We start from the raw sequence: 22,971 nt of genomic DNA on the forward strand, positions 1-22,971 counted from the left end.
TTGTATCAACATGTTTTGACCATGACAGTTTTACAATCCAGGGATACTCCAAGCAGTTTAGTCACCTCAACTTGCTCAATTTCCACATTATTCATTACAAGATTTAGTTGAGGTTTATGGTTTAGTGAATGATTTGTCCCAAATATAATGCTTTTAGTTTTTGAAATATTTAAGACTAACTTATTCCTTGCCACCCAATCTGAAACTAACTGCAGCCCTTTGTTAAGTGTTGCAGTCATTTCAGTCACTGTAGTAGCTGACGTGTGTAGTGTTGAGTCATTCGCATACATAGACACACAGGCTTTACTCAAAGCCACTGGCAGGTCATTAGTAAAGATTGAAAAAAGTAAGACAGCTGCCCTGGGGAATTCCTGATTCTACCTGGATTATGTTGGAGAGGCTTCCATTAAAGAACACTCTCTGTGTTCTGTTAGACAGGAAACTCTTTATCCACAATATATCACGGGGTGTAAAGCCATAACGCATACGTTTTTCAAGCAGCAGATTATGATCAAAAATGTCAAAAGCCGCACTGAAGTCTTACAAGACAGCCCCACAATCTTTTAATCATCAATTTCTCTCAGCCAATCATCAGTCATTTGTGTAAGTGCTGTGCTTGTTGAATGTCCTTCCCTATAATCATGCTGAAAGTCTGTTGTCAATTAGTTTGCTGTAAAATAGCATCGTATCTGGTCAAACACTATTTTTTCAAAAGGTTTACTAAGGGTTGGTAACATGCTGATTGGTTGGCTATTTGAGCCAGTAAAGGGGGCTTTACTATTCTTAGGTAGCGGAATGACTTTTGCTTCCCTCCAGACCTGAGGGCGCATAATTCCTAGTAGGCTTAAATTGAAGATATGGCAAATAGGAGCGGCAATATCGTCTGCTATTTTCCATCCAAGTTGTCAGACCCCGGTGGCTTGTCATTGTTGATAGACACAATCATCTTTTCACCTCTTCCAAACACACTCTACGGAATAAAAAATTACAAGGCTTGTCTTTCATAATTTGACCAGATATACTTGGATGTGTAGTGTTAGCGATTGTTACTGGCATGCCATGCCTAAGTTTGCTCATCTTGCCAATGAAAAAATCATTAAACTAGTTGGCATTATCAGTGGGTTTTTTGATGAATGAGACATCTGATTCAATGAATGATGAAGATGAGTTTGTCTTTTTGCCCAAAATCTCATTTGAAGTGTTCCACAGCTTTTTACTATCATTCTTTATATCATTTATCTTTGTTTCATAGTGTAGTTTCTTCTTCTTTTTATACAGTTTAGTCACATGATTTCTAAATTTTCAGTATGTTTGCCAATCGGTTGTGCTGTTAGACTTATTTCCATACCTTTTGCCTCATCCCTCTCAACCATACACTTTTTCAATTCCACATCAATCCATGGGGATTTAACAGTTTTTACAGTCATTTTCTTAATGCTTATTAGTAACTGGAATACGCAATTTCAGAAATGTACATCATCAACATAAGAATCACTACAAAACTTATTGTATGACCTCAGATAAACTATATTAGGCCCAGCCTTTGGAACTTTGGTTTTCCTACATATGGCTACTAAATCCTGATCACTACATCCGATGGATTTCGATTCTGCTTTCAAACAAATTTCTGCAGCATTAGTAAAGTTGTGATCAACACATGTTGTTGATTTCATTCCTGTGCTGTTTGTAAATACCCTGGTAGGTTGATTGATAACCTGAACCAGGTTGCACGCAGTGGTTACAGTTTGAAGCTTTTCATTGAGTGGGCAGCCTGATGAAAGCCAGTCAATATTTCAATCACCCAGAAAGTGTACCTCTCTGTTGATATAACATACATTATCAACCCTTTCACACATATTATCCAGATACTGACTGCTAGCACTTGGTGGTCTATAGCAGCTTCCCACCAGAAGGAGTGTACATGTATATCGCCACACGCGTGTACATGTACAAGTCTAGTCATTCACATGCTATTACTGGCAGCTGAAAACAAAGACCATACCATAAACCTGCCAGACCTGTTTTAACTGAGTCGAAAGACTTAGTTCAGTGATAAGAGAGTTCAGTGAGGTGCTACAGGAATCTTACCTATCCAAATAAACAATAGACAACTTGAATAACTGAGCTGACTGTAGAAACACCAGAATGACAACATATAACAGCACCCTAACTCCACCCTCGTATGATACGTAAATCCCTCAGGGACCACCTCATGTTTATGAACACTCTTGAAGTGCTTTGATTACGTATTCAGAGGCATATGCAAGAATGATTATGGGTCAATGGCCCATCCAAACTACAGTGAAAACAGTGGAAAAACCCTGACAGATCTGTGTCACAGTCACCTCTTTGGACCCATAACATGTGGTGAGCTGCTCTGCCTGACGTGTGTGTGTGCGTGCGTGCGTGCGTGCGTGCGTGCGTGCGTGCGTGTGTGTGTGGGTTGGAGCAATTCTCTTTCAGAGAGGTAGAGTGAAGTAGCATATGGCTAAAGCAGCTGTTCTTGTTGTTATGGCCGATCCAGAGAGCGAGAGAGAGCGAGAGAGAGAGAGAGAGAGAGAGAGAGATCACTGTGCAGGACGGGGTTTATACTGTTAGCCTATACACAAACAGTACAACCAAGACATCAGGAACTGACTGCACTTGACATTTTTTCTTAAATAGAGCACTGTTGGGCCTCCCAAGTGGTGCAGTGGTCTAAGGCACTGCATTGCAGTGCTAGCTGTGCCACTAGAGATCCTAGTTTGAGTCCAGGCTTTGTCGCAGCCGGCAGAGCCCGGGAGACCCATGGGCCACGCATAATTGGCCCAGCCTTGCCCGGGTTAGGGGAGGGCTTGGTCAGCAGGGATCTTGTCCCATCGTACACTAGCGACTCCTGTGGCAGGCTGGGCACAATGCACACCGACACGGTCGCCAGGTGTATGGTGTTTCCACCGTCACATTGGTGAGGCTGGCTATCCGGGTTAAGCAGGCAGTGTGGCTTGGCTGGGTTGTGTTTCGGAGGACGCATGGCTCTTGACCTTTGCCTCTCCCGAGTCCGTATGGGAGGTGCAGCGATGGGACAAGACTGTAACTGCCAATTGGATATCACAAAATTGGGGAGAAAAAAGGGTAAAATTGAACTCTTCAAACTAGGTAATTTTCCATTTGTGGTTTCTATGAAGGTACTTTTCCTGCTTATTACAGAGTCAGTGTACTGTGCTTTTCTTAATGGACTCCCCTGGAAAAATAAAATGGGGAAAAAAGAAATAATAATAATCCTCTTAAGAGAAACCCTCATACACAAGGAAGGAGAGAAAGAGGAAGAGAGAGAGCCCTCGTCCACCAGGTTCCTGTTCTGATTCTTTGTATCACTTTACTTTGGTCAGGTGGACTTCTTTTTTATTATTACACATTTTTTGTTGTTGTACTTTTACCCCTTTTTCTCCACAATTTTGTGATATCTGTCACGGATCCCCCTTGAACTGCTGCTCATTCTTTTCACCAGTTCCGGAGGTCGACGTCACCGGCCATCTAGGCTTCACTGAACTGGATTCATTATCATCAACCCCGGACTGTCTTGTCTGATTACGCACACCTGGCTCCCATTTCCCCTGATTAGTATTATATACAGTGGGGCAAAAAAGTATTTAGTCAGCCACCAATTGTGCAAGTTCTCCCACTTAAAAAGATGAGAGAGGCCTGTAATTTCCATCATAGGTACACTTCAACTATGACAGACAAAATGAGAAAAAAATCCAGAAAATCACATTGTAGGATTTTTAATTAATTTATTTGCAAATTATGGTGGAAAATAAGTATTTGATCACCTACAAACAAGCAAGATTTCTGGCTCTCACAGACCTGTAACTTCTTCTTTAAGAAGCTCTCTGTCCTCCACTCGTTACCTGTATTAATGGCACCTGTTTGAACTTGTTATCAGTATAAAAGACACCTGTCCACAACCTCAAACAGTCACACTCCAAACTCCACTATGGCCAAGACCAAAGAGCTGTCAAAAGACACCAGAAACAAAATTGTAGACCTGCACCAGGCTGGGAAGACTGAATCTGCAATAGGTAAGCAGCTTGGTTTGAAGAAATCAACAGTAGGAGCAATTATTAGGAAATGGAAGACATACAAGACCACTGATAATCTCCCTCGGTCTGGGGCTCCACGCAAGATCTCACCCCGTGGGGTCAAAATGATCACAAGAACGGTGAGCAAAAATCCCAGAACCACACGGGGGGACCTAGTGAATGACCTGCAGAGAGCTGGGACCAAAGTAACAAAGCCTACCATCAGTAACACACTACAGATGCACTATTGTAAAGTGGCTGTTCCACTAGATGTCATAAGGTGAACGCACCAATTTGTAAGTCGCTCTGGATAAGAGCGTCTGCTAAATGACTTAAATGTAAATGTAAATGTACACGGCCAGGGACTCAAATCCTGCAGTGCCAGACTTGTCCCCTGCTTAAGCCAGTACATGTCCAGGCCCGTCTGAAGTTTGCTAGAGAGCATTTGGATGATCCAGAAGAAGAGTGGAAGAATGCCATATGGACAGATGAAACCAAAATATAACTTTTGGTAAAAACTCAACTTGTCGTGTTTGGAGGACAAAGAATGCTGAGTTGCATCCAAAGAACACCAAACCTACTGTAAAGCATGGGGGTGGAAACATCATGCTTTGGGGCTGTTTTTCTGCAAAGGGACCAGGGCGACTGATCCGTGTAAAGGAAAGAATGAATGGGGCCATGTATCGTGAGATTTTGAGTGAAAACCTCCTTCCATCAGCAAGGGCATTGAAGATGAAACGTGACTGGGTCTTTCAGCATGACAATGATCCCAAACACACCGCCCAGGCAACGAAGGAGTGGCTTCGTAAGAAGCATTTCAAGGTCCTGGAGTGGCCTAGCCAGTCTCCAGATCTCAACCCCATAGAAAGTCTTTGGAGGGAGTTGAAAGTCCGTGTTGCCCAGAAACAGCCCCAAAACATCACTGCTCTAGAGGAGATCTGCATGGAGGAATGGGCCAAAATACCAGCAACGGTGTGTGAAAACCTTGTGAAGACTTACAGAAAACGTTTGACCTCTGTCATTGCCAACAAAGGGTATATAACAAAGTATTGAGATAAACTTTTGTTATTGACCAAATACTTATTTTCCACCATAATTTGCAAATAAACTCATTAAAAATCCTACAATGTGATTTTCTGGAGAGAAAAAAAATCTCATTTTGTCTGTTATAGTTGAAGTGTACCTATAATGAAAATTACAGGCCTCTCTCATCTTTTTAAGTGGGAGAACATGCACAATTGGTGGCTGACTAATTACTTTTTTGCCCCACTGTATATGTGCCCTCTGTTCCCCATTGTCCTTGTCAGTTATTGTTCCCATGTCCGTTGGTCGTGTGAGTACCTATACATTGTTTCAGCTTCTGAGCTGCGTGCTTTATATATATTGTGTATTACGGTTATCGTCCCGTGTCGTTCAACGAGGTTTACCCTCGCTCTTTTGTTTGGGTACATCCCAGTGTTTTGTATATGCTGTGGCGTACAGCAGGTAAGCCACCAGGGGGAGACTCGCCGAGGCCTTGTGACAGACGGAGTATACATCACGAGGCGATGGTTCCATCTGCTGGACGTGCCAGGTCTCGACGGGCTCTCCGGCCAGGACTAATTGGGGCTGATTGGGGATTGGTGAGTAATCAAGGGCTGATTGCTCACCAACTGTACAAGTCACATAAAGCTGTCAGAAGGGCAGCACACAGGGGAGAGACTGGGGGAAGAAAGGACTCCCGTATAGTTGAGGATGGTACCAGACGTAACAGGAGGGAGTTCCGTTTTTGATCCCCACAGGATACAGCAAGACCCGGAGCCCAGAAGACGGTATCCCAGAGAGGGTCTCTTGGGGGATACAGTAAGACCCGGAGCCCAGAAGACGGTATCCCAGAGAGGGTCTCTTGGGGGATACAGTAAGACCCGGAGCCCAGTTGACGGTATCCCAGAGAGGCTCTCTTGGGGGATACAGTAAGACCCGGAGCCCAGAAGACGGTATCCCAGAGAGGGTCTCTTGGGGGATACAGCAAGACCCGGAGCCCAGAAGACGGGATCCCAGAGAGGGTCTCTTGGGGGATACAGTAAGACCCGGAGCCCAGAAGACGGGATCCCAGAGAGGGTCTCTTGGGGGATACAGTAAGACCCGGAGCCCAGAAGACGGTATCCCAGAGAGGGTCTCTTGGGGGATACAGCAAGACCCGGAGCCCAGAAGACGGGATCCCAGAGAGGGTCTCTTGGGGGATACAGTAAGACCCGGAGCCCAGAAGACGGGATCCCAGAGAGGGTCTCTTGGGGGATACAGTAAGACCCGGAGCCCAGAAGACGGGATCCCAGAGAGGGTCTCTTGGGGGATACAGTAAGACCCGGAGCCCAGTAGACAGTATCCCAGAGAGGGTCTCTTGGGGGATACAGTAAGACCCGGAGCCCAGAAGACGGGATCCCAGAGAGGGTCTCTTGGGGGAGACCTATTCTTTTCTTTTGGACTATTATTTTAATAAACACCTTTGAACCTGAGCTAATCCTACTCTGTCCGTGTCTGATCTGTGTAAACGTTTTGAAACAAACCCCTGGTCTGCCATGACTTGTTTGTTTTGGCTGTATTAAAAACCCTTATTATTTATTCCTGCAACTGTCTCCAAATCCTTTATACCAGTGTGACAATATCTAACTGGTATTTACAGTCTTGTCCCATCGCTGCAACTCCCGTACGGACTTGGGAGAGGCGAAGGTTGAGAGCCATGCGTCCTTCGAAAATACGACCCTGCCAAGCCACACTACTTCTTGACACACCGCTCATTTAACCCAGAAGCCAGCCGCACCAATGTGTCGGAGGAATCACCGTACAACTGGCTACCAAAGTCAGCTTGCAGGTGCCCAGCCCGCCACAAGGAGTCGCTAGAGCACGATGGGACAAGGAAAACCCGACGAACCAAATCATCCCCTGACCCGGACAACACTGGGCGAATTGTGCACTGCCTCATGAGTTTTCCGGTCCCAGCTGGCTGCAACACAGCCTGGGATCGAACCGAGGCTGTAGTGACACCTCAAGCACTGCAATATAGTCCCTTTTAGTCTCTTCTTTCAAATTCCCAGATGGCTTTTCCTGAAGGTAAAACCATCAGAATTAGCTGTTAGCGCTGGGATGCTAGTCGACAATTTGCGCCCAATGATTGAGCTGATGACTCAATCCCTCTCCTCTCCATATGACTCTAATAGGGCTTGACACTGGAGTTCTCCCTTCAATGTCATGCTGAGCCGTGATTACTCTTACTGGGTGCATATTTGTTTGAGTTTTTTGTGAATACCAGAAGGTTTAGTGTTTCATGTAATGACTAAAGGACAGACGATCGACAGTGAGTAGTGAGTACTGTGCTGTGGAATATGTGAAATGTACAGTGCAGTGGCAACCAATCAGAGGTTAAGCTCAGGGCGGATTCGTCCTTTCCACCAATGAGAGATAGCTAGATAACGAGAGGACAGGAAGTAAGACTCACACTTCCTCCAGGGAGGAGGATACAGGAAATAAAGGAGGATTCTGCCTTGCACTAAACCTCTTCCTGATCAGTCATAACACCACACCCAGATGAACAGGACAGGGGCTGAGGGAAACTGTTCCTAGATCAGTACATTATCATTTCCCAGATGTCTTCATAGAGGATATGACATCGGGAGAACTGACTGTGTTTCCTTTTCCTCTACTGAATGGAGAGATGATGGGTCCTTTTCCTTTAATTTTCCCAAAGACATTTAACGTGTGTGTGTGTGTGTTAAAGAGAGTTACTCTGAGGTGATATAAACCCTCCTAGCCTGAGGGAAGTGTAAGTACAGCTGAAGTGCTATGAAAGCAAATAGCTTAGCCTATGGACCCTACACTTAGTGTATATCACTATGGTTATCTCAATAGGGGCCAGCCAGCCAGGCTTTCTTCTAGCACACAGTTTCCCTGCATGACCCTTAGTCTGCCTTCCTGTCTGTCCTCTAGCCTGCTTGTCTTTCCATCTGAGATTGATTATGGCACCATTGACCAGATAATAACTGGACATGGCTGAGCCGTAATCAACACTACTTGTAGCACCAGAACAGAGGTTACTGTCATAACACTCAGAACCAGAACATACTCTATGACTGTGAGCTGCCCTGTTTGTCTGCAGAGCTGTCCATCCCTCCTCTCCTCGGGTCTGCTACTGCAGCTCTATAGCGTCTCTGTCTGTCTCTCTGTCTGACTGTCTGTCTGCCTGTTTGTCCCGTAGCCTGTCTGCCCCCTTGGCTGCCTGTCTCCCTCCTTGTCTACCTGTCTGTCTGTCCACTAGCCTGTCTATCGCTCAGTCTGGTAGAGTGCTCAGGAAACCCGTGGTATGGTAGTGGTCCGGAAGTTTCTCCATCTGTAAATCAATAAGTTTGGAAGAGCTGTTGAACAGAATGTCCATCCAAGGGAATAGAGGGATTCCCATAAGTCAGGGAGCGCAAAGCCAAGGACATAAAACTCTATTTACACTGAGTTAGAGGAACCTGTAATTATTTTGTTCCTGTGGCACTACACAGTCCTAAACATACAGCGACTGAGCTGTTTGAGACAAGTGGTTTTGAATAGAGAGGAACATATCTGTGAGGCTGGACCAACGTCTATCCCATTTGCAAGCAAAACCCAGTATTTAGTTCCAGACACAGGTACAGACATACTTGATTTGAAGATTTTTTGCAATCTGATTGTCTACGTTGCCCACTCCACTGTGAAGGAGGTGTCTGGTGATGTGCCTGTTGTCTATGATGCCCACTCCACTGTGAAGGAGGTGTCTGGTGATATACCTGTTGTCTATGATGCCCACTCCACTGTGAAGGAGGTGTCTGGTGATATGCCTGTTGTCTATGATGCCCACTCCACTGTGAAGGAGGTGTCTGGTGATATGCCTGTTGTCTATGATGCCCACTCCACTGTGATGGAGGTGTCTGGTGATATGCCTGTTGTCTATGATGCCCACTCCACTGTGATGGAGGTGTCTGGTGATATGCCTGTTGTCTATGATGCCCACTCCACTGTGAAGGAGGTGTCTGGTGATGTGCCTGTTGCCTATGATGCCCACTCCACTGTGAAGGAGGTGTCTGGTGATGTGCCTGTTGTCTATGATGCCCACTCCACTGTGAAGGAGGTGTCTGGTGATATGCCTGTTGTCTATGATGCCCACTCCACTGTGATGGAGGTGTCTGGTGATATGCCTGTTGTCTATGATGCCCACTCCACTGTGAAGGAGGTGTCTGGTGATGTGCCTGTTGCCTATGATGCCCACTCCACTGTGAAGGAGGTGTCTGGTGATGTGCCTGTTGTCTATGATGCCCACTCCACTGTGAAGGAGGTGTCTGGTGATATGCCTGTTGTCTATGATGCCCACTCCACTGTGAAGGAGGTGTCTGGTGATGTGCCTGTTGTCTATGATGCCCACTCCACTGTGATGGAGGTGTCTGGTGATGTGCCTGTTGTCTATGATGCCCACTCCACTGTGAAGGAGGTGTCTGGTGATATGCCTGTTGTCTATGATGCCCACTCCACTGTGAAGGAGGTGTCTGGTGATGTGCCTGTTGTCTATGATGCCCACTCCACTGTGAAGGAGGTGTCTGGTGATGTGCCTGTTGTCTATGATGCCCACTCCACTGTGATGGAGGTGTCTGGTGATATGCCTGTTGTCTATGATGCCCACTCCACTGTGATGGAGGTGTCTGGTGATATGCCTGTTGTCTATGATGCCCACTCCACTGTGAAGGAGGTGTCTGGTGATGTGCCTGTTGCCTATGATGCCCACTCCACTGTGAAGGAGGTGTCTGGTGATGTGCCTGTTGTCTATGATGCCCACTCCACTGTGAAGGAGGTGTCTGGTGATATGCCTGTTGTCTATGATGCCCACTCCACTGTGAAGGAGGTGTCTGGTGATGTGCCTGTTGTCTATGATGCCCACTCCACTGTGATGGAGGTGTCTGGTGATGTGCCTGTTGTCTATGATGCCCACTCCACTGTGAAGGAGGTGTCTGGTGATATGCCTGTTGTCTATGATGCCCACTCCACTGTGAAGGAGGTGTCTGGTGATGTGCCTGTTGTCTATGATGCCCACTCCACTGTGAAGGAGGTGTCTGGTGATGTGCCTGTTGTCTATGATGCCCACTCCACTGTGAAGGAGGTGTCTGGTGATATGCCTGTTGTCTATGATGCCCACTCCACTGTGAAGGAGGTGTCTGGTGATATGCCTGTTGTCTATGATGCCCACTCCACTGTGATGGAGGTGTCTGGTGATATGCCTGTTGTCTATGATGCCCACTCCACTGTGAAGGAGGTGTCTGGTGATGTGCCTGTTGTCTATGATGCCCACTCCACTGTGAAGGAGGTGTCTGGTGATATGCCTGTTGTCTATGATGCCCACTCCACTGTGATGGAGGTGTCTGGTGATATGCCTGTTGTCTATGATGCCCACTCCACTGTGATGGAGGTGTCTGGTGATATGCCTGTTGTCTATGATGCCCACTCCACTGTGAAGGAGGTGTCTGGTGATGTGCCTGTTGTCTATGATGCCCACTCCACTGTGATGGAGGTGTCTGGTGATATGCCTGTTGTCTATGATGCCCACTCCACTGTGATGGAGGTGTCTGGTGATATGCCTGTTGTCTATGATGCCCACTCCACTGTGAAGGAGGTGTCTGGTGATATGCCTGTTGTCTATGATGCCCACTCCACTGTGAAGGAGGTGTCTGGTGATATGCCTGTTGTCTATGATGCCCACTCCACTGTGAAGGAGGTGTCTGGTGATGTGCCTGTTGTCTATGATGCCCACTCCACTGTGAAGGAGGTGTCTGGTGATATGCCTGTTGTCTATGATGCCCACTCCACTGTGAAGGAGGTGTCTGGTGATGTGCCTGTTGTCTATGATGCCCACTCCACTGTGATGGAGGTGTCTGGTGATATGCCTGTTGTCTATGATGCCCACTCCACTGTGAAGGAGGTGTCTGGTGATATGCCTGTTGTCTATGATGCCCACTCCACTATGATGGAGGTGTCTGGTGATATACCTGTTTCTGCGGCATTCGTATAGCTTATCATCATCTCAGTACTTACCTGGCATGTGCGAGCGCGCACACACACACACACATTTACATTTACATTTAAGTCATTTAGCAGACGCTCTTATCCAGAGCGACTTACAAATTGGTGCGTTCACCTTATGACATCCAGTGGAACAGCCACTTTACAATAGTGCATCTAAATCTTTTAAGGGGGGGGGGGGTGAGAAGGATTACTTTATCCTATCCACACACACACACACACACACACACACACACACACACACACACACACACACACACACACACACACACACAGCCTCTGCTTCTAGCTCTGTTCCAAAACACAGATAGAGCCCCACAGAGACAGGAGCACAAAGCAACCCTCTGTTCCTCCTACTCCTCCAAGATGCAGAAAGGGAGAGAGAGTTAAGGAGGGAGAGAGGAGGGAGAGAGGGGGAGGACTCAATCAAAAACAAGCAAACAAACCCACATCCCCTCTCACTTTCATCACCAAGCCGTGATGTGAATTCCCGATGCTCCAAAAATGCAAAGCTAACTCTCAGAAAAGGCACACAAGTCAACAAACGTTCCTCTTGCCTTGTACATATCAAATATGCAGCCTGATCACTAGAATTAGACTTAGATTTCAGACATTTGAAAAGGCCCTGAGAACGACGATATATATGCCTTCCTCGGTGCTCACAAAAAAATAAGAAAAAGACTGTCCATCACTGGGCGCAAGAGTGCGCTGCTTAGACCACTGAGCCACCGCAGTTCACGATAGTCTAGCAAGCCGTGAGAATACTTAATGATACTTGATGCTAATAGTGTGTCATTTTGAATTATTTTGTTTTAAGCCTTCCCCAAATCATAGCCCGAACATTAACTACGAATTAATCCATCAAAAATAGACATCCATAATACGTCGAATTTCGAAGGGAAACATACTCTCTTGGGGTATGTCTCTATAAGCTTCTTCAAAACTGCTCCTGGTGTACTGCTGGCGTGCTGCAATCTTGAAGTCATACTACAGGTTCTCAATTGGATTGAGCTCTGGGCTTTGACTAGGCCATTCCAAGACATTTAAATGTTTGCCCTTAAACCACTCGAGTGTTGCTTTAGCAGTATGCTTAGGGTCATTGTCCTGCTGGAAGGTGAACCTCTGTCCCAGTCTCAAATCTCTGGAAGACTGAAACAGGTTTCCCTCAAGAATTTCCCTGTATTTAGCGCCATCCATCATTCATTCAATTCTGACAAGTTTCCCAGTCCCTGCCGATGAAAAACATTGTGTTGGGGGTGTTGGGTTTGCGCCAGACATAGTGTTTTCCTTGATGGCCAAAAAGCGCAATTTTTGACTCATCTAACCAGAGAACATTCTTCCATATGTTTGGGGAGTCTCCCATATGCCTTTGGCGAACACCAAACGTGTTTTCTTATTTTTTACTTTAAGCAATGGCTTTTTTTCTGGCCTCTCTTGGCAGGTTTGTTGTGGTGCCATATTCTTTCAATTTTTTAAATCATGGATTTAATGGTGCTCCGTGGGATGTTCAAAGTTTCTGATATTTTTTTAGAACCCAACCCTGATCTGTACTTCTCCACAGCGTTGTCCCTGACCTGTTTGGAGAGCTCCTTGGTCTTCATGGTGCCGCTTGCTTGGTGGTGCCCCTTGCTTAGTGGTGTTGCAGACTCTGGGGCCTTTCAGAACAGGTGTACATAAACTGAGATCATGTGACACTTAGATTACACACAGGTGGACTTTATTTAACTAATTATGTGACTTCTGAAGGTAATTGGTTGCACCAGATCTTATTTAGGGGCTTCATAGCAAAGGGGGTGAACACATATGCACCCACAACTTTTCAGTTAGAATTTTTTGGTAATTTTTTGAAACAAGTTTTTTTTCTCCATTTCACTTCACCAATTTGGACTATTTTGTGTATGTCTATTACAGGACATACACAAAATAGTCCAAATTGGTGAAATGAAAAAAAAAACTAGGATTGATCAACAACCAACTTGACTGAGCTTGAAGAATTTTTAAAAGAATAATGTGCAAATGTTATACAATTTAAGGTTTGCTAAGCTCTTAGAGATTTACCCAGAAAGACTCACAGCTGTAATCACTACCAAAGGTGATTCTAACATGTATTGACTCAGGGCTGTGAATACTTATGCAATTAGGTATTTCTGTACTTAATTTTCAATAAATGTAAACAGTAAACAGTAAACATTTCTAAAAATGTGTTTTCACTTTGTCACTAAGGGGTATTATTGTGTATAGATGGGTGGAAGAAGAAAATCAATTTAATCCCGTTTGAATTCAGACTGTAACACAACAACATTTTGAATAAGTCAAGGGGTATGAATACTTTCTGAAGGCACTGCAGATTTGAGTGAACAAGAACTGTTTGAGAGTTCAGCAGGGATTGAGAGCCAGTGCTGCTGACACGATATGTTTCAGAGAAGGGATGTGGTGTGTGCGACAAAATAAATAGTCCTTGAGTTTGTGTTACCTCTAATAGCACAAACGAATGTTGCACTCATAAGTTTAAGGCAGTAATGCAGTTTATAAAAACTGAAATGTTTGTAGGCTACTTGTCGCGCATGGTGAATGGTGAACGGTGGTTCGACGTGATGAGCGAGCAGTAGGGAGCTCGCACCGTCACATACTGTTCAACGGGCGTCAATATCCAATAAATAAATGAATGTTGAAGAAAAATATAATTGTTCAATAAATGTTCAAGAGAAAAAATACAGCTGACCAACACAACAGGTGGCCCAGACCAGGTCAGACCAGGTGGCCCAGACCAGGTGGCCCAAACCAGGTCAGACCAGGTGGCCCAAACCAGACCAGACCAGGTGGCCCAAACCAGGTCAGACCAGGTGGCCCAAACCAGACTAGACCAGGTGGCCCAAACCAGACTAGACCAGGTGGCCCAAACCAGACCAGTCCAGGTGGCCCAAACCAGGTCAGACCAGGTGGCCCTAACCAGACCAGTCCAGGTGGCCCAAACCAGGTCAGACCAGGTGGCCCAAACCAGACCAGACCAGGTGGCCTGGGGCAGGGCTTAGGGTGAGAGAGGTGGCTGTGATGTCCACACCTGGAGGAAGACGTGGGAGCACCGGGGCCAGCTGGGGAGCCTGGCACCAGCCCAGTCCCGGCCAAGAGAGACAGTTAGTGGATAAACAAGACTGTGGAGAGACAAGCCTGCTGAACCAGCTGATCCTGAAGACATCACTGACAAGCACATGCGTGTGTGGATTATTCACACACACACACACACACACACACACACACACACACACACACACACACACACACACACACACACACACACACACACACACACACACACACACACACACACAAATAGAGGCGTTAGTCATGATCCAGTCTGTATGTGTGAGGTTGTGGAGTATTTTCCTGTAAATGAACGGTGGCACGCTGCAGCTCAGGGGTGATGCAGCAGACTGTGGTTCAACATGCCCGCCTTGGACCTGGATTTACGGTGTCTTTGTGTGTTTTTGCAATGTCTGCGATTAAGTGTGCGTGTGTGTGTGTGTATATGTGTGTGTGTGTGTGAGTGTGTGTGTGTGTGTGTGTGTGTAGCCATGGTTATGATCCAAAACGGACTAATACAGTTAAAAACACACTTCATCAATCTATAAATATTTCACTAGCAGAGCAGCTAAGCCAAGGGTCTAAAAACACAGCAACACCAAACATCTATAGACAAACCTCGTCTGATAGCTACACCACCAAGTGCAAACCACTTTCGTTGGCAGTGACACTAGCTGGGCATTCTGGCCTTCAACACACGTTCAAAACATCAACGTGTTTACTTTCCTGTTGGGGGCTTATTGTGCCTGAAAGATAATAGGCTAAGTAATAAATAACGTTTAGGAAGTGGAATAGCTGGAGCAAACCCAGAGTCAGGTTGTCTCCTACTGTAGCATGTCTAACTTTGTTGAACTGACCCCATATCAAAGTAATGAGGTGAATTCTCTTCAACCAGGTATTAGCCCATAATTACAGGCATCAGCTTACCTCACAGAGCAGCGCAACACAGACATGCCTAAGCTTGAGTCCTGAACCAACTGAGGCTCACACGCATCTCTACATTAGAAACCATTATAGAGAACATGAGGCGCTACCAGATGTAGGATCTTAATTGGATCATTCGTTTGATGACGAGAATGTTCCTGCAAAGCAGGAAATGCAAGCTTGCAGTTTATTTGAGTTTTAAAAAGGCTTCTAACGATGGTAATGTATCATGAAAAATGAAAAAAAGATGAAAAATGTATCAACCCCTACAAAAAATGTCCATAAATTATAATCCACATAATCATCCACATTTCCTGTTGCTGCGGGACTATTTTCCTGCTGTAGCAAACTGGCTCAAATGAAGATCTTACACCTGTACAGATTCTCTCACAACAACACCTGACATGTCACTGACTGGGGTTCTCTGGTGTCTTACCTGGAAACCTGGATGTTGGTGCAGGATAGAAGGCTTTGCATTTCACTAACCACTAACCTAGGGACATTTAGTCAACCTTAACAAATGGTTAGCATCAGAGAGTTTGTTATGATGAAATACAACATGCTTTTTGTGCTTATTATTGTCCTCCATATCTGATTCAATCAGAGAGATACAACTGTCTCCAGTGAGGTGGCACCTGCCAGTCCAGTCTGCCCCTACAGGGTTTCTGTATCTCCAGTATCTACCTGCCCAATCTTGCCCTGCCCTCAGTGTCTCTCTGATCACAGAAAGACAGACAGCATAAAACACCATCGGTCATCCAGCACTCAGTGGATCTAAGACTTCATTCTTCCCGCAACAAGCCATTGTTAACAGATAGATCTCTCGTTCCGGAAGCTTCCGTAGCCTGGTGTCCTTGATCAACCAAATCGAAACTATTCGGTTTCACCAAAATAGCGTTTTAATGTTACAGAGGCATATCCAATATCTCTAGGAACAATACTTACGATTTGTCGGGTTGAATGTGTCCTTCGCTATCAAATAAGCGTTTAAAACACATTTAAATCCAGGGTCTACCATTATTCACCAGTGGACTGCCATTGTAGTCCATTCTATAACACACAGTCATGCAAGACTAGGCTACCACATAATCTCTCACTTCTACAGGTGGAAAATGGGAGACGTAAGCTCCCTCAACGAGCTGTCTGTAAACAATGGCTTGTTGCGAGACGAAAAACAGGCCAACGTACTGCTGTAGCCATCCAGCACCGATTACATGGCTAGGGTTGATGTACTTAGACTGGGCTGTAGAGAAACGAGTGAGACTGGGACACAAATAGGTTCCAAAGTCTTCCACAGAAGTGGCTTTTCTATATAATGGTTTGCTTATAATCTGTTTAATGCTCACTCTGTTAGAATCACCAGTGGGGTTTAACTGTTCTCGACCAAACCAATCAAGCTTAATCAAGCCTGAAGAGAAAGTAGCACAGTCAGTGGGACTATAAGGCAGCTTGGCGACTGTGCGTGATGGAGTTAATCCATGGCCCTCATTCTCCTAGAGGGATGTTTGCCTAACACTTTGTGTTCTGGCTGCTCATAAAACTAACAGGTCAGTCAGGAAGAGGGTACGCTGATAGTCATTACAGAGACAGAGAGCCTCCATCAACATCTATGGGGCTGTTTAAAAAAAAGATGTAACCTTTATTTAACTAGGCAAGTCAGTTAAGAACAGATACTTATTTACAATGACGGCCTACCGGGCCAACACTGGGCCAATTGTACGCCACCCTATGGGACTCCCAATCACGGCCGGATGTGATACAGCCTGGATTCAAACCAGGGACTGTAGTGGTGCTGTAGTCGCATCTCTTGTACTGAGATGCAGTGCCTTAGACCACTGCGTCACTCAGAAGCCCAAGAACCCCACTTCTACAACACAACCAAGACAACAGTCGGAACAGGCTCTGAGGTTGCGGGAAGCGTTTCACAAATCAAATTAACAAGGGGTTTTGTTTGGTTTGTGCAACACTTTTCCCCCGAAAAATTTGATGTGTTGCAAGATGTCTGGAGGAGTAGTGAGAGAGAAAACAAGAAAGCAAATTGGATCTATATCAAGTATGTGATACTTGGATTTGTGACCTCATTATGAGGCTAATATGAAGCTGCTATGGTTTTGCATTGTCGACAAATACTTGACCACAGCTGTAAAGGGATTCCAAAGTGTTTTTCAAGGGGCAACTTCAGCTCTGTGGTATCAGTCAGTCATATGTAGAACACTACAGCCTGCCATGGTACAAAGACTAAGAGACAAACCTCCCAGACTACCGACAGGAAGTGGTACTTAATCCTGGTCCTGAAGACCCACAGTAAATTAAGGACCTTAATTAGTTGAATCTGGTTAGGTGTGCTGGTACTGGACTGGAACTAAAGCATGCAGACCTTGTGGGTCTCCGGGAACAGAATTGAAGAACATTCCCCTACGGCCTTTCTCACCACAGAGGAACAGTCTTCCAATGTCCACTGTCAAGTTTGCTTCGTCTAGCCAAAGTGTAAGGTTCAGGTAAGTTAACAGCTGCAGTGACCTTTGACACAGGGTCACATGCTTCAGGGTCAGTGTTGGCCTGAGGTGACTGGGGAGTGACTAAAGGCTGGTCCAGACCGGACAGGGAGGGCTCGTTGTGTGTTGCAGCAGGAGTGTGAAGAAGGGAGGGGAGGCCACATCAGAACAGCAAAAGGGAAAGAGGACAGATTACAATGGGGCCAGTACAGAGGAGAGGCCTGGTGATGAGAGAATGAAGAAGAGGAGAAGGTTTTGAAGGAGCGGGGTGGACAAGTCCTCTGAGAGGCACCACACTCGTCCCTTGTGATAGACAACCCCTCCCTGAAAGGCCATGTCCCAGCGGGGACGTCTAAATGCCAGCCCATTGTACTGTCCGTCTCTACCTTTTAACATAATGACTTTATATAACACATTCCTATTGCTCTTCAGAGAGATCCTAGATGGGACTGTCTGGCAGCCACTGTCTGGACACACTTCATATGACACAAGAGTAATACCCCACCCCCTCTCTCTCTTGCTCTCTTTCTTTACCTTATCTCCCTCTTTCTCTCTACCCATTCTCCCTCTTTCTTTCTCTCTCTATTTATTTGGCCAGTCTCCCTCTCTCTCTCATTTTATTTAAATTTTTTATTTCACATTTATTTAACCAGGTAGGCTAGTTGAGAACAAGTTCTAATTTACAACTGCGACCTGGCCAAGATAGAGCAAAGCAGTTCGACACAAACAACAACACAGAGTTACACATGGAACAAACAAACATACAGTCAATAATACAACAGAAAAAAGTCTATATACAATGTGTGCAAATGGCGTGAGGAGGTAAGGCAATAAATAGGCCAATAGTAGCAAAGTAATTACAATTTAGCAAATTAACACTGGAGTGATAGATGTGCAGATGATGATGTGCAAGTAGAAATACTGGTGTGCAAAAGAGCAAAAAAGTAAATAAAACAATATGGGGATGAGGTAGGTAGATTGGATGGGCTATTTACAGATGGACTATGTACAGCTGCAGCGATCGGTTAGCTGCTCAGATACCTGATGTTTAAAGGTAGTGAGGGAGATATAAGTCTCCAACTTCAGCAATTTTTATATTCGTTCCATTCATTGGCAGCAGAGAACTGGAAGGAAAGGCAGCCAAAGAAGGTGTTGGCTTTGGGGATGACCAGTGAGATATACCTGCTCTCTCTCTCTGCGCCTTCTCCCTCCCCTGTTCCAGTTTTGAGGCCGTCTGAGAAGGTGTCCAGTCCAGACGCATAACACCAGCCAAAGCGAGAGTGGAGTAACGGCAGTTGGTAAGAACACTCTCCTGAAAACACTAAATACTGACTGGACAATGTCTGCTATGTGCTTCTGTTTCAATACTGGGAAAGACATAGCATTGTCTTCAACAGTTAGTTGTGCCATTGGTAAAACTGTGAAATGGCAGTGGAATGCATATGATGCATCATGTCAGTATGTTCTCATATAAAATGGAATATGGCGTTATTAAATATACACTGAGCTCCAAAAGTATTGGGACAGTGACACATTTTTTTTGTTTTGGATCGGTACTCCAGCACTTTGAAATGATACAATGTTTAGTAGATTAATACCATCAAATTAAAGCTGACAGTCTGCACTTTAACCTTTATAGGCATTGTAACATTTCAAATCCAAAGTACTGGAGTACAGAACCAAAACAACAAAGTATGTGCCACTGTCCCAATACTTTGAAGCTCAGTGTAGTTATCATGATATATAGTTCCTTCTACAGCTGGCTTCTGCTGAGTGTGTGAATAAACAGCCTTCCCACCCCATATCTCCTCCCTCCGTTCTCTCTGTTCCTCCTCTTTCCTTTCCAAGTTGTGCAGGAGGGACAGACAGCTGCAGGCTCTTAGGTGCTCCTCCTCCTCTAGCTCTGTTAAAGATGCTCTGTAGCTCTCCCACCCCAACTCCCCAGGCCCCCGTCCTGTCCCAACCCAGCCAGCTTTTCTCTCTTCCAGGCAGGACAGACAGGCAGTAAATCCAGGCTTCCTCTTCCCCTGTTTTATCTCTCCAGGATGGAACATTCCCAACCTTCCCAATACGTACAGAGAGGTGACCCACTTCACTCATCCTCTCACACACGTAAACACACACACATGCAGACACACACATAAACAGGGGCACACACACACACGCACAAACACATATATACTGAGTGCACAAAACATTAGGAACACCTTCCTAATATTGAGTTGTACCCCCCTCTTTTGCTCTCAGAACAGCCTCAATTCGTCAGGACATGGACAAGGTGTCAAAAGCGTTCCACAGGGATGCTGGCCCATGTTGACTCCAATGCTTCCCACCACCATTGTGTCAAGTTGGCTAGATGTCCTTTGGGTGGACCATTCTTTGATACACAAGGGAAACTGTTGAGCGTGAAAAACCCAGCAGCGTTGCAGTTCTTGACACAAACCGTTGCGCCTGGCGCCTACTACCGTACTCCGCTCAAAGGCACTTCAATCTTTTGTCTTACCAATTCACCCTCTGAATAGCACACAACAATCCATTTCTCAATTGTCTCAAGGCTTAAAAATCCTTCTTTAACCTGTCTACTCCCCTTCATCTACACTGATTGAAGTGGATTTAAAAAGTGACATCAATAAGGGATCATAGCTTTCACCTGAATTCACCTGGTCAGTTTATGTCATGGAAAGAGCAGGTGTCCTTAAAGTCTGGTATACTCAGTGTATACAGTATGCACAAACACACATACAGACACACACACGAACACACACACACACACACACACACACACACACACACACAAAACTATGGAGAGATTCTCTCAAACGACAGACACTGACTCTTCAATGATGGATGTGAGATTGCTTGGAAAGCTCTGAGAGCAGAGCAGACATAATCTTTGGCCAACATCAATCAGGACAGCTGAGCCCTCCATAAATCACCCATACCATATTTCATTGAGACCCACCTCTCAAATCAATCAAAACCACATGGCTGCTGAAAGCCTGGGGGATTTGCTATGTGTCTCTCGTTTTCTAATCAATATCTAGCTCAAACTCTATTATGCTTATAACTGGATAGTACTTTATGATAGAGCTGAGGAGATTAACGGTGAAAATTTGTCAATGAAATAGGAGTCCTACAAATATGTCTCTAGCGTAGGTATGGTCACTCTCTTCCCACTTAATTTAATGATCTGTTTTTGTGCTCAACACAAAATGTTTCCCTGTGACTTCTGTTACAGAATAAAACTAAATAAATAGCAGTTACTATATTTGTAAGTGCTGGATTTGTTTGAGCTTAATTTGTTTAAATTCGGCTCACTTCTTTTTATGTTCAGGATGAGTAGAATAAACTGAGGTCAGTCCAGTTTACTACTTGGAGTTCTGGAAATGCGAATTCAGAACTGAACGGATGCTGTCTGTCTTCAAGGATTCTAAGCAGATACCAATCACTTTGAATAGTGTTATCATAGCCTGTTAATAAAGCTAGCATATGAACACTAACCCCCCCCATCTCTCTCTGTGTTGTGTGTGTATGGAGCATAGACCCCAGGGGTACTCAGAGCAGCACTCTCTGCCAGGAGCAGCTGCATTCTTCAATACCTCAGCCAGTAACTTGGCAACCCAGAGGTACCATGCCCCACTACCCTACATCCATGTGAATGAGAACCCCTAGAAGCTCCAAAACACAACCAAGCACTTTCAGGCACCAGGAGGCAGGAGGGCAAACTAAGTGTTTTAGAACACAGTCACAAACACAAACACTCCCTGGATTGCTCTCCAAAATTCCCTCCCCCAACTCCCGGTCTGGCTGCCAGGCTGTTGGCGGCACATTGGGAAATCACACTCTGTAAAGATATCAAACTGATCGAAGAACGACGCGTTTGAGGATACTATGAATTATAAAAAGGAGATCTGACAAAATGAACATTTTCCTCAAGCATTTTGGCTCTCACTTCACAATAGTAAAATCAGCATAGTTGTATTCTATATAAATTCAACAACAAATTGTAGAGCCATGAAGAAGTGGGTTACCACAGCTCTTTAGCTGATATTGTATTGATCTAAGCTGGTGGGTTGCCTGTTTTGATAGGACTTGGTTATACTCTGCTGCAGTAGTAGGTGATGGTTTGTGGGGACTCAGTTCCACTGTATTGCAGCAGGATTGATGCCCTTGAGTTTGTGGGGACATGCAACAGTATGATTGGTGTTTGTAGGTACTCGGTATGTGATGAGTGTGTTTGTGGGGACGTACCATGTCGAGGTCCTGGGACACACGTCTCTTGCGTAGCTCCTCCATGCGGTCGCTGACGTCACTGAAGCAGGTGTTGTAGTACTCAGAATACTCCTGGGCCAGGTCATCAATGTTCCCTAGAGAACCATCCTACACAACACACAGAGAGAGAGAGAGAGAGAGAGTCATTGAGAATGAGGGAGAGATTCCGAGGGAGAAAATAGAAGCAGCTCATATGTTCGAACATGGTAGAATGGAGGAAAGCTGTAGGTTCTCGAGACATTTTCCAGTACACTCATTACTCAATCTGAGCAGCCAATATGACACCAAAGCCTTCGTCTGGAGGAATAACATTGGCTGAGTCAATCCTTTCAGTAAGCTCCACACTCCCCTGACCGCATTCACCTCCACAGTACAGTACTCCAGGTGAGATAAACGGACCTACTAACAACCTCAGCTCCCCATCTGTCTCTCACTCTGGGTGAAGCACAGCCTAATAAAACCCCTACACATACGCTTGTAATCAGGAGCGCGTGAGAGGCACCAACTAGCAGGCAGGTGGTGCAGTGTGGAGGGCGGTGGGCAGGGGCACACAAATCTAATCACTCGCACACCACTTCCTCTGGTTGCCAATCTGGACTATAGTTATTAGCTAACTGGCTAACACAGTTGTGCTACTGAGGGAGGGGTTAGAGGTTACAGCACCTTTACCCTTTAGCTCTGTGGCCTATACTAGCTATGGCCTGTTGTGAAAGGACAAGGAGAAAGGAGAAGGAAAGTACATCAGTGTGATTTGTGGAAGACGAAGCCCTATAAACAAGCTCCTGTTGAGATGAAGATTGTCTGGGACAGTGTGTTTGTGTCTCTGCTAGAGGGGAGGTATTGCGGTCAACCATGAGTGTTTCCTGGGTTTGGTCAGTTAACATACACAATCACAGATCAGAGATGCCCTTTAAACCCCGGCTATGACATTCTCCCAACCCCAACCCCAAACACCCTCTTCCTGCCGGGGGGGTCACCTCTCTGCTGGGTTCCTGTCTTTGTGTGGAAGACGGTGTTTGGGTAGAAGGAGGAAGTATGTTCCAGTCACTCATACACTCTAAATAACAAAGACTTTA

General features: G+C 45.4%; 1 protein-coding gene across 5 annotated transcripts in view; it reads right to left on the reverse strand.

The window, feature by feature from the left end:
- LOC115139279 (SAM and SH3 domain-containing protein 1-like) overlaps positions 1–22,971 on the reverse strand; it is a 314,224-nt gene that overhangs the window by 64,748 nt on the left and 226,505 nt on the right. For all 5 annotated transcript variants that reach the window (XM_065026290.1, XM_029676473.2, XM_065026293.1 and 2 more), the window contains exon 2: positions 21,875–22,003. In XM_065026290.1, the coding sequence (XP_064882362.1) occupies positions 21,875–22,003 (129 nt within the window). The remainder of the gene's footprint in view (positions 1–21,874; positions 22,004–22,971) is intronic.

The sequence above is a fragment of the Oncorhynchus nerka genome, linkage group LG13 (genome assembly GCF_034236695.1).
Source record: "Oncorhynchus nerka isolate Pitt River linkage group LG13, Oner_Uvic_2.0, whole genome shotgun sequence".
In the NCBI taxonomy this organism is placed as follows: domain Eukaryota; kingdom Metazoa; phylum Chordata; class Actinopteri; order Salmoniformes; family Salmonidae; genus Oncorhynchus; species Oncorhynchus nerka.